The 12,501-nt window shown below is 46.1% G+C and overlaps 1 protein-coding gene across 1 annotated transcript in view; it reads left to right on the forward strand.

The window, feature by feature from the left end:
- Positions 1-12,501, forward strand: part of LOC145398116 (uncharacterized) — a 31,717-nt gene that overhangs the window by 2,438 nt on the left and 16,778 nt on the right. The window contains exons 3-4 of the mRNA XM_080271070.1: positions 10,752-10,781; positions 12,152-12,283. Coding sequence (XP_080127196.1) covers positions 10,752-10,781; positions 12,152-12,283 — 162 coding nt within the window. The remainder of the gene's footprint in view (positions 1-10,751; positions 10,782-12,151; positions 12,284-12,501) is intronic.

Raw genomic sequence — 12,501 nt, forward strand, 5'->3', positions numbered from 1 at the left:
GAAGAGGGAGAGAGGGAGAAAGAGACAGGGAGCGAGAGAGAGAGGGAGGGAGATAGGAGAGGGAGAAGAAGATGAAAAAGGAGAGGGAGAGGGAGAGGAAAGGAGACAGGCGAGGGAGAGGGGGAGGAAGAGGAAGAGGGAGAGAGAGAAATGGAGAGGAAGAAGGACAGGGAGAGGGAGAAGGAGAAGGAGAGGAAGAAGAAGAAGAGAGAGAGAGAGAGAGAGAGAGAGAGAGAGAGAGAGAGAGAGAGAGAGAGAGACAATAAGGGACGAAAGACTGACAAAACTGATCTTCGTCTAGCACCTTCCCTTTCAAACCCAGGTATCATCATCACCACCACCACCACCACCACCACCATCACCACCATCATCATCATTATCATCATCATTATTTTTAGGGTTCACTTGACAGCACTCCTCCACACTGATCACTTTTACTTCAGTCCTCTTGTAACCCCTCCAGTGACTAATCTCTTAATATATCTTGTCATATCATTAGTAATACCTCTGCTGCTCTCCTCCTGTGTCTCTAATAATACGTTTCTCTCTCTCTCTCTCTCTCTCTCTCTCTCTCTCTCTCTCTCTCTCTCTCTCTCTCTCATAAAACCCACAGATCACCATGGAACACACCAAGCACTTCACCTCATCAATCTGAAATCACCTTTACATAAGCCATCACCCCTCTTGTTATTTCCCGTATGCCCAGTCACACATTTTTTCACCAATACACGCACAAATATATATACGAATAAATCCACGTCTAGCCAGAGCAGGTGGCCCCATTTTCCAAGCCTGACGTATTGGACATGTGAACAGGAAATCCACTTGACTTTGCATTTAGTGTCTGGTGCAGTATCGACAAAAGGGACGGAACTCTACCTGCCTTTCTTTAACGCGGCCAAAATTCACCCTCTCTGCATCTCATATCCTGAGCTGTAAAGAGGGATTGATACTAGAATACGATGCTAGTCACGAAGAAGTGTTGTGGAAAGGATGTGGGTCCGCGTCTCTGAGCTACGTGAAATAAGCTGCGAAAGGACGAAAATCTGGGCCATGTTAAGGTGAAATGACCGTAGCTTTTATATGTTGTCGTACTGAAGGGATCAAACAGTCTCTATTAAGCATCTTCTATCAGTACCTTGGTTCTGATGACACATTTATATTTATTTATTTTTTTACCTTTAACCTGGAGACGATAATTACTCCCACGCGGGCGATAGCAAAGAGGGTGTAATGTTTGGCTATGTGTGTGTGTGTGTGTGTGTGTGTGTGTGTGTGTGTGTGTGTGTGTGTGTGTGTGTGTGTGTGTGTGTGTGTGTGTGTGTGTGTGTGTGTGTGTGTGAGAGAGAGAGAGAGAGAGAGAGAGAGAGAGAGAAAAAAACAAAACAGGATTTTGATCCCACTGTAACCAAACTTGATGAAAGAGTTGAGAGTCAGACGAGTGGCTGTTTCAGAGAGCAGTAGGTCAGAGAGGTCAAAGTTACAGGATACGATAAACTGATATAGTGTTTATCCGCCTCAGTTCAGTCTTTGAGGAAGGGTTCAGGATAACGCAAAGACGAAGGGATTCCGTTTGCGGAAGAATCACTCAAGACCCCAGGTAATAGGAATGTCAAAGGTCAAGGTCACGTAGCAAAGTCAACATGAACAATTTTGATCGTATTTAGACCAAACTTGACGGAAGTGTTAAGGGTAAGCCAAGGAAGAATGGGTTTGATTTAAGAACACTTAGACTACGGTCATGGTAAACTTTGTGCTGTATCTGTGAACAAATTAGCTAAGGCTATTTTGGTCTGATTTTAAGCAAACTTGATGGAAGTGCTAAGGGTCAGCAAAGGGTTGATTTATTGTTTTTGGGAACATCAGGTGAGAGGGAAGGTACCACGATAAATTGATTGTTTTAGTATAGCTCAAAGTTTGGGAATGTGATTAGGGTAGAGAAAGGATGAAGGGATTCTGTTTTGAGAAGGTCAAAGGTCAAGAGCACAAACCAAGGTCAAGTATCCGACCCTATAACTGAAAGTCTTGATTTAGATATTGGCCAAACTTGGTGGAAGGACCGTGGGTTAGCCAACAACGAAGAACTTTAATATTGAAGACAATCATTCGTCAAACACCAAAGTCACAGAGCAGAATCGAATATTAGGTCCTTTGACAGTACATACTGTAGGGTGCAGGTGCTGCCTCTCTGAATGCTCCTCCTTGTATGCAACTTAGGATGGATCTTTTCTGGTAAGTTAATGTCTTGGATCCAATCATATATACAGTATATTTCTTTTTCTTACGGCCTTCAGTCAGTATTGTTCAACTCAGAAATGGTCTCACATATTACAAAAGGTTAACGAAGTCTGTCACTAACCCCCCAGGTCGAAAAGTCTCCCCTATGAAGAATAAAACTCTCTGAACGTAGCAAAATAAAAAATAAACAAAAAAGCAAGAATGAAAGAAACAGAGAAAGCAAAGAACGAAAAAATAAAAAATAAAGAGAGAGAGGTTATTAATTGCATCATTCCTGGAAAAAATAATCTCATATATTAGGGAACGAATTAATGAAATGGAGATTAATTGTCTATATTCTTTGTTCTCTCTCTCTCTCTCTCTCTCTCTCTCTCTCTCTCTCTCTCTCTCTCTCTCTCTCTCTCTCTCGTCCCCTGAATCCCCCCTCTATGAAATATTCAGCCACAGTTTTATTTTTATGTGACAACACTAACAGGTTTGGGAGAGAGAGAGAGAGAGAGAGAGAGAGAGAGAGAGAGAGAGAGTGAGAGAGAGAGAGAGAGAGAGAGAGAGAGAGAGAGAGAGATTTAAATGAATTGCATTATAATACCATTTTCGTTGACATCACACCACCATACCGGTATACCACCACACCACAATATCACCACATTACTACACCGCCACACCAGTACCACACCATGACACCAGCATATCGTCATACCACCGTGCCATCTTATACCACATCTCTATACTGATATACCACTACATCACCACACCACTGTCATCATTACACCACCATACCAAATCGTCATACCACTGTGCTACCACCGTAGAATCACACCACAACATCGCACCACCATACCACCACACCACCACACCACCATACCATCATACCCCCACAACATCACACCACACCACCATACCATCTCACCACAACACCACACCACCACTGCATCACACCACCATTCCAACCACCATACCACAATACCATCATACCATCACACCACCATTCCATCACACCACCATATCGCTTTACCACCACACCACCATACCATCACACCACACCACCATACTATCATACCCCCACACCACAACACCACGCCACCATACCATCACACCACCAAAGCACCATACCACCACAACACCACACCACCATGCTATCATACCACTACACCACCAGGGAATAGCCAACACTATTATAGTACAATTTTCGCTGCCACCATCATCGCAGGCTTTCCCAATCAAACAGCCCCCTCCCCCCCCCCCCTCTCTCTCTCTCTCTCTCTCTCTCTCTCATATTCCTCTCCTCCTCCTTTCCATGCCCTCCGCTTTCTCCTCCCTCCTGCCCATCACTCATAGCGTTTTGCATAGTAATCACTTTGTCAATAAATAACCTAAAATTCCCTTAATTACCTCAACCACCCTCAATCACTCAGTCAATAACACGCTCATGACGTCACTTCCCCAACAACCACAAACTCTCATCATGCTATAGTTCGTTCACCTTAACATGGCGCAAATTTTCGCCCTTTTGCAGCTTATTTCACGCAGCTATATATCAGTGTAAGAAAATACTATGGTTCTACCTTCTTTCTCTAGCACTTCTTCGTTAGGAGAAACACATTGAGGTTGTTTGGCCATGTGGAGAGGATGGAGAGGGAGAGACTGACGAGGAGAGTGTATGAGAGTGAGGTGGAGGGGGAGAGAGGGGTGGGGAGGCCAAGGATGAGATAGAGGGATGGAGTGGAGAGGTATATGAGAGAAAGGGATGCGAGCTGGGAGCAGGGCAATGAAATGGCGAGGGACATGGCGACATGGAGGCGATTTGTTTGTGGCCACCCCTTACGGGATTAAGGCGTCTGGCAATAGATAGATAGACTTCTTCGTGACTATTCGTCCAGCCTCACTTGGCGATTTCTATCCTTTTGCAGCTTATGTCGCACAGTTCATTGAGAGAACAGGAAAATAGTATGCCTTCTTTCCGCAGCACTTCTTCGTGACTATGGATAATTTTCATTCTTCTGCAATTGGTTTCCCTTAGCTGAGTGAAAATATAATACGGTACTATGAGTTAGAAGGTGTGATGATCCTACCTGGCCAACTGTGCTCTAAAGGGATAATCTCGCTCTTGGGACTGGTGCTTGAAAGGAGAGAGAGAGAGAGAGAGAGAGAGAGAGAGAGAGAGAGAGAGAGAGAGAGAGAGAGAGAGAGAGAGAGAGAGAATATCTGAGCACAATAAGAAACATTTTACCCTAACATCGATTAGAAAACTAATGGAATTACTATATAAGCTTAACAAGGGCACACAGCTTTATCAACAAATTTAATCACAGAATTATACACGCCAATATTACAACCTCGAAGGCTTTATCTAAAATTCTGACGACTATAATTCCCGGTATTGTTATATGTGGAGGTGGGGAGACTAAAATATTTCTGGCCGTGAACGTGAAGGTGCCTCCCGCAGTGCCAAAAATTTTACAGTCTTAAAAGTTTTCACGAGGCCGTAACTTGAGAGGCCTCGTTACAGTTCCCGCCGTCCCGCCCGGCCCCACCCCACTTCCTGCCCCACCCTACCCCACCTGTCTGCTTCCCCGCCTCACCCACCTGCTAGCACCCCCCACTCGAATTGCTGCATCACCCCACTCCACCTACAACTCCACTTCATCTGCTGCCTCACTCCACGGTACCTGCTGCCACATTCTACTTCACCCCACCCTCTGCCCCATCCCACCCCACATCACCTTTCACTTTCTGTCTGTTTGTCTCTCTGTCTATCTCTCTCTGTACAGTATATATATATATATATATATATATATATATATATATATATATATATATATATATATATGTATATTCACGAGTATATTTATCACCAGGTATCTACATAGGAAAGGTTAACTTTATGCCCATCGGCTGTACGAGGCTCATAAAAACATAAGAACATGAAAAGAGAAGATTACTGCGTGACAGAAATAAATGGAGAGAAATTGTGAATGAATAAGTGATGACGCAGCCCTGAGGGGATATTCTCCCGCATTTGGTCTGATCAGCTAGTCAGGTCAGGTGCGGGTAAGGGGATGGGTCTGTTATGATGTGGCAGGGGTAAACCGGTTCTGCTGTCGGGCCCTGCTGCGGATGTCACTGATTGCATTGCCCAGTTGACCCTTGTGCGGTGTGGTGCGGTGAGGATCTGTCCGTTCTCCCCTTTGGGGCTAAGATGCGAATGAATGTGTTTGAATGGATGAGTAAATGGAGAGTGAGTCGTCCTGTCTCGGCTACCTCCCTTTCCTTGGGGGAAGCAGCCTAGGTATATAGATAGATAGATAGGTCAGATGGTCCATGCTGGGCAGATCCAACAGGAGTAACCAAACTACCAGAATAAGACAAGGGTAATAAAAAAGAGAAGGCTCTCACCCGCCCGCATAATCCCGGTGTCTATTGCTATTCGGCACTCGGAAAAATTAGAACCAATCAGAGAACGCAGTGAATAGGAGGGTGTTTGGTGGGTCTAATCAGGTATCCCTGCACAAGTAAAGAAAACTGGTTTAACGGGTAACTTGCTCCTTTTCTGAGCAGATATAGTAGGTTAGGTTAGGTAAGGTTACGTTGGGTTGGGCTGGGTTAGGTTAGATTAGGTTAGTGACCAGTCACGAACCTAACCTATCCTACTATATCTATCTACCTATCTATTGCCAGACGCCTAAATCCCTTAAGAGGTGGCCACAAACAAATCGCCTCCATGTCGCCCGGTTCATTGCCAGTTCACTGCCTTATTCCCAGCTCGCACACCCCCTCTCATATACCTTTCCACTCCATCCCTCCATCTCATTCTCGGCCTCCCCCTCCCTCTCCCCCCCTCCACCTCACTCGCATACACTCCTCGCTCTCCATCCTCTCCACATGGCCAAACCACTTCAGTGTATTTCTCCTGACGCTTTCTATCACATCCAGATTCACACTACAGCGCTCCTTCACTTCCTCATTTGTCAGCCTGTCTCTCCATGTGACTCCACAGGCTCCTGTCAAATAACTCATTTCCAATGCTCTCACTTTTGACTTGTGTCCTTCCAACAACGTTCAAGCTTCACTTCCATACGTTAGAGTTGGTATCACAATACTGTCATGTAGTAACTTTTTCACTTCCATGCTCACTCTCCTGTTTCTTGTCACTGCTTTCAAAGAACCAGCAACCTTTCTTCCTTGTTGTATCCTTTCAAGCACTTCACCCTCTAAACTTCCATCCTTACTCATCACACTACCCAAGTACTTAAACATACTCACATTATCCATTTCCTCCTCATCCAACCTTGCTGTACATTCACTGACTTCATTTATCTCGAAGACCATAACTTTACTCTTTCCTACATTCACCTTTAGATTCCATTTTTCACACACTTTCTCAAATTCATTCACCAAGCCTTGCAGCTCCCCTTCCTCTTCACTTAACAATACCGTATCATCTGTAAACAACAGTACAGGGAGTTTCAACACACGCCCCTCTCTCATTAGGGCCGGTCCAACGTCCACTGCTTTACCTTGTATCTCTATAATCAGGCTATGTAATGGACTATGATATTGTATTCACATTAACTAGGCGTAATTATGCCATGTCCCTATTTTGAGCGCCGAGTTGCAGAGAGAAACGCTAAAATATTATGCTAGTCACCAAGAAGTGCTATGGGGAGGACGTCGGGCCGTTGTGTGTTCTTATTTTGCCACAAAGCCACGGAAAATAAGCAGCAAATGGACGAAATATCGCCCAAATAAAATGAGTAACTATAGAAGAATTTATGTCCCTGAGAGTACGTGTGGTTGGAGGTGTAGTGTGTGTTTAGATAATTAGTTAACCCTATGAACATATACTCCCAGACAATGAACTGTGGAAAATGTCCAACATTGTTTGCTGTGGTATAATTGTGATTCTCTCTCTCTCTCTCTCTCTCTCTCTCTCTCTCTCTCTCTCTCTCTCTCTCTCTCTCTCTCTCTCTCTCTCTCTCTGTCAGGCATAACTGAGTCTGTTGTTCTTCACGCATCTCATCCTCTCTGCTTTATCATCCTTCTGTAATTATTCCTATTTTTACTTACCTTCTTTCTCTTTCATTTCCGGTTCCTAATTCTTTTTTCTTTCTCTTATTCATCTTCATTTCTTCTTTTGCTTTCCCCTTTTTCTCATCTTTCTCCTGTCCTTTCCTCCTCTTCCATCGGGCTTTTTTTTCTCCCTCCTCCTCCTCCTTATCCTCTTCCTCCTCCTCCTTTCTTCTCTTGTTCCATCTTCCTTCTTTCCCTCCTGTTTCCTTAACTTTCTCCTCCTGCTTGCTACCTTTCTTTCTTCCTCCATCCTTTTCTTTTTATCACCTTCCCTCTCTCTTCTCCTCCTTCTTGCTCCTCTCCATGTCTACTTTCTCATCCTCGTTCTTTCTTCCCTTCTTTCTCTTCTTTCTTTTTACTTCCTCTTCCTCTTCCTCCGTTTTGCCTCCTCTCTGTCTTCTTCCCTATTCTTCAACTCTTCCCCATTCATCATTCTCCTCTCTTTCTTGTTTCTTTTCCACCTAATCTTTCTTCTCCCTCCACTTTCTTCCAATTTTCTGCTTTCTTTCCTTCACTTCATCTTCCCCCTCATCTTTCCTCTTCCCTCCAGGCTCATTCTGCTTTCTGTTATCCTCTTCTTTCCTCTTCATTTTTCTCTATTTTTTCTTCCTTCCTCCTCTTCCTTTTCCTTTCTTCCTCCTCTTCCTCTTCCTGTCTCCCTGATCCCCTTCTCCTGATCCCTGCTCCACCACTCCTTCATACTTATCCTTTATTGGCTACAGTAAATCTTCCTAGTCTTCACGAACCCCACCAAACCCCCACCCGAACCCCCTCCCCCACCCTCCACCCACACCTCCAACTCAACCCTACCTCCACCCCCACCTCCAACTCACCCCCTACTGTCTCCTTTCTCCTTCCCCTCCTCCCTTTCTCCCACACTTCCCTTCGAACCTCCATTCTCTCCCTCATCCCCGCCCTCCACCCTCACCCACACCCTCCACCCTAACCCTTTCCTCTCCCATCACCATCACCTCCTCTCCCCTACTGTCTCCCTCTTCCCTACCTGTTCCTTCTCCCCTACTCAAACCCTCTTCTCAACCATTCCAGTCTTCCCCACACTCGTCTCTTACTTCCACATTACCCCTCTTCACCTTCACATTCCTCCATCCCTCATCCTGTTCCCTTCTCGACTCGTTCCTCCCCCCTCTCACCGCCATTACGCACTCCCTCATGATCCACACCATCACTACCACCAGCACTACCCACTACCAACACATCATCACCACTACCAACTGCCCACTCGCTCTCCACCGTCACCACAATACGCCCTCCCTCGCCACCACAACCGCCAGCACGACCACCACCAATACCAACACCACGACTCGCTCCTTCAACATTACTACTTTCATGACATGTGTATATACAGAGAGAGAGAGAGAGAGAGAGAGAGAGAGAGAGAGAAATGAGTATTGTGAGTCAGAGAAAAGAAAGCAAGAGAAAATGATAGAGAAAGCAGCAGGAGAGAAAAGAAAAAATATGATGACAAGGAAAAAACACAGACGGGAGACTGGGGGAGAAAATAGTAAGAGAAAATGGGAGGAAAGTATCAGTGGAAAGTGAATGAGACAGCAGTTACTTCAGAAGGAAGGAAAACATAAAACAGGACAGACAGAAAATGGAAAGTGAGTTAAAATGCCCGCCGTGCCCGTCGCCGGACCTCCCACCTCACCATCCCCCACCCCACCAGCGGGCCGCCACCGCACCACCACCCCAGGAGGACACAACGGTGGGGTTAGTGACCCCAATCAAGAGGGTCCTGGGCCCTTGTTCCCCGCAACTGCCCCAACACCAGGTGACCAGGGAAAGGCGACTACCTTGCGGGCGGGACAACCGTCGTCAGAATAGGGGTGGGACTGAACTAGCTTCAGTCCCAGGTAACACCGTATTGACGGCTTTTGTTACACCCTCTAGGGCAGGAGGCCCAAGGGCAGGAGGCCCAAGGCTACGGCCTAACAAAGTGTACAAGGGTAAGGCGACCCAAGGCTCCGGCCTTAGTACACCAGAAAGAGAGAGTTGCCCCAGTGCATCCCTCTCCTGCTGTTCTCCCCTTCAGGAGTAACACCGCGCCGACGGTCTCTATACGTGGCGGGGAAGGGGCGGCCTTGTACGCCCTTCAGTTGTTTCTGATCGGACAGATCAGCTCCCGGCTACAGCCGGAGTACGGACCAGGGTAAAGAGCCCCTGCTACCGTACGTGTAGCTCTTCCCTATTACGGGAGCAACACCGCGCCGACGGTCTTTATACGTGGCGGGGAAGGAGCGGCCTTGTACGCCCTTCAGTTGCTCTCAGTAAAACGGGTAGGCACTCGGCTCCGGCCGGGGCACTTACCAGGGTAGAGAAGCCCCTGAAGGTAGTTTCAGTTCGTACTGGAGAGAGTGTGGCCTCTGTGCCCCTCACTCCGGCTTTTCCCCTACTACGGGAGCATCACCGCGCCGACGGTCTTTATACGTGGCGGGGAAGGAGCGGCCTTGTACGCCCTTCAGTTGTTCCTCGTACGCCGGGTAAGTTTACGGCTACAGTCAACGTACGTACCAGGGTAAGGCGACCCAAGGCTCCGGCCTCAGGACGTACTAGAGAGGACACGAGTGACGTGAGTCCTTCTCCAGCCTCTTTCCCTTGTGGAAGCCCTTCGTCACCACCCGGGAATATAGCCCCGGAGGAGACACTAGAGTGGTGGCAAGGCCCGATATCGGACTTACCGCCCACGCCCGGGAGTTCCTTGTTCCTGCCCGAGCCCCGAAGGAGAAGCTGCCGCAGCCCAGTCCTGACGGCGACTCTCCCCCTTGGTGCCCGCAGTCCCAGGACACCCAGGCCAGACTCTCCAGCTCCTGACGAAGGCGATCCGGGCTCCCTCACTCCACGGAGCCAAAGACGACAGGCAGCACTACATCAAGTGAGTGGATGATGGTCGCCACCACCTACCACAAATTCTAAAATCCATTCCATGATATTTAGTGATGAAGAGTACATAAATTATTCAATACTGTAATCATTGGTTATTGTACCAGCATTCTATTGTGATCTGCTACGTAAAGTACTGCAGAAAAGTTTCTAGTATGCATAAAACGACAGGTGGTCTGTTAGCATTCAACAAATGCTGAAGAGAATGTACACACTATCAGTTATATAAAAAAAATATATATATATTTATGGAGGCGAAATCATGCGAAGACGAAGCCGCTGACCGAAATGGCAAGTACCGATGTTTTCAGGAAGACGACAACAAAGCTGTGTAGTGAAGCACAGCAGTGGATGATGACTGTTAAAAGTGTATTTGCTTATATATTTTTTTATGTTTACTTATTTCCCCAGTGTCTGTGGGATGGGGTGAGTGGTCAGAGTGCAGCAAGACATGTGGGGATGGTCTTCGTCAGCGCACTCGCCAGTGTGACTCCCCACCACCTGCGGCTGGAGGAGGCGAGTGTGAGGGAGACCCATTCGAGCTGACACCCTGCCCTGGACCTCCCTGTCTGGTGAGAGAGAAAGAGACAGATATAAAGACAGACAAACTGACAGAAAAAGGGAGGAAACATATAGAAGATGAAAATTTTAGTGAAGATGAATATAATGCCAGAGAGAGAGAGAATAACTGGAAATGAAAAAGTGCAAGAGACAAAAGTTACTACCCTTATGTGTTTCATTCTTTGTTGTCAGGTATTCCTAATGCAAGCAGAGGATCATTCAAGAGCAGACCTTAATTGACATTACTAATATGCTTATGACATATTTTGTCTAATGTGATAAAGATGATTAACTCCCTTTTAACTTAGCTGATGATCATGTTTAGACAAATGGAACACTGATTTTGACTAGTAACCAAGGAAACTCATTTCCACCTCATAACCAAGGCATACAGAATTTACTGCAACCATATCTTAGTGTTTTAGTTGTCAGAGTTATCCTGATAGAAGTATTTGAGCTGTCAGAGTGGTTCAGTTCTGTCAGTAAAAAGCAAACTGACTCTTCTTCTTCTCCTTTCGGCTTTCCCATTAGGGGTCGCCAGAGCGGATCACCCGTCTCCGTCTTACTCTGTCTTCTGCATCTTCTTCTCTTACACCTACCACCTGACTGTAGTGAATGAATTATATCTACGTATACCCAGGTGGACGGTGGATGGGGTATGTGGAGTGGATGGAGTGTGTGCAGTGTGTCGTGTGGTGGAGGAGTGAGGAAGCGATGGAGGCTGTGTGACAACCCCACCCCATCCAATGGGGGACGATACTGTCCTGGCTTTGTTAATTTAGAAGATGCCTGGTGATGTGGTTGGCAGAGCATTTGGGTTGCAGTGCATTGTGACTTTTGTGCTATGGTTTGAGTCCAAGAGCTGACCAGAGAGATTTTTTTCTATCATGTAAGTGTTACCAGAGGCATAAATTGGTCTCCTACCCTTAAATGTTCTGAATTAATGGTAGCTTGGCCTTGATCATATTTTGAGATGGGATGAGCATTCTGTATGAAGTGTGCATGTGTTATTTTGTTGGTGATCCAGTTCTGTCAGTTGAAAGCTCTCTGACCATACCTATTATCGTTTACAGTTTTATTTTATATGACAAGTGTTTTAGGATCTGAATCTTTTCCTGGTGATGCAGTAGGTGTTGGATATAATCTAGCTAATAGGTAATATGAAGACCATAAGTGTAGGTGTTTATGTCTGTGAGGTGAAGTAAGAGATGCTGGGGACTTGAATGGTGACTGAATGAGAGTGTGACCCAATTAGCCGGATAGACTTCTAGTTAGTTTCTCTTTATATACATTTTTTTTCTGGACCCTACAATACCCCATCCTTAAGTGGGAAAATAGGTATGGATGATGAATCAAGGCCAATACGTGACCTTGTTGTCAGATGTGGATGAGTGCACCATGGCGGGTGTATGTGGTCCACGTGAACAGTGCAGCAACACACCTGGCTCATACACCTGCACATACACCTGTGGACCGGGCTTGCGCAACACACCTTCGGGGACATCGTGTGAAGGTTAATATTAGTCCTGCCAAATCAAGGAATTCCTGTGGTTCCTCTAATGATGACTAGTACATATGTGTGTTCCTATCTCCTGTTTCTGAATCCTACCCACCCCATATATAATTACAGGAAGCAGATGTGTAGTATGCTGTGTATAAATAATGTTACAGTTGTTGTAATCATAAAGGTGCAAACATGTTTTAAATGCTAGTGAATTCCTGCGTAAGAAC

Source organism: Coenobita brevimanus, chromosome 44, assembly GCF_032717465.1.
Source record: "Coenobita brevimanus isolate Jiangsu-jjx chromosome 44, ASM3271746v2, whole genome shotgun sequence".
NCBI lineage: Eukaryota > Metazoa > Arthropoda > Malacostraca > Decapoda > Coenobitidae > Coenobita > Coenobita brevimanus.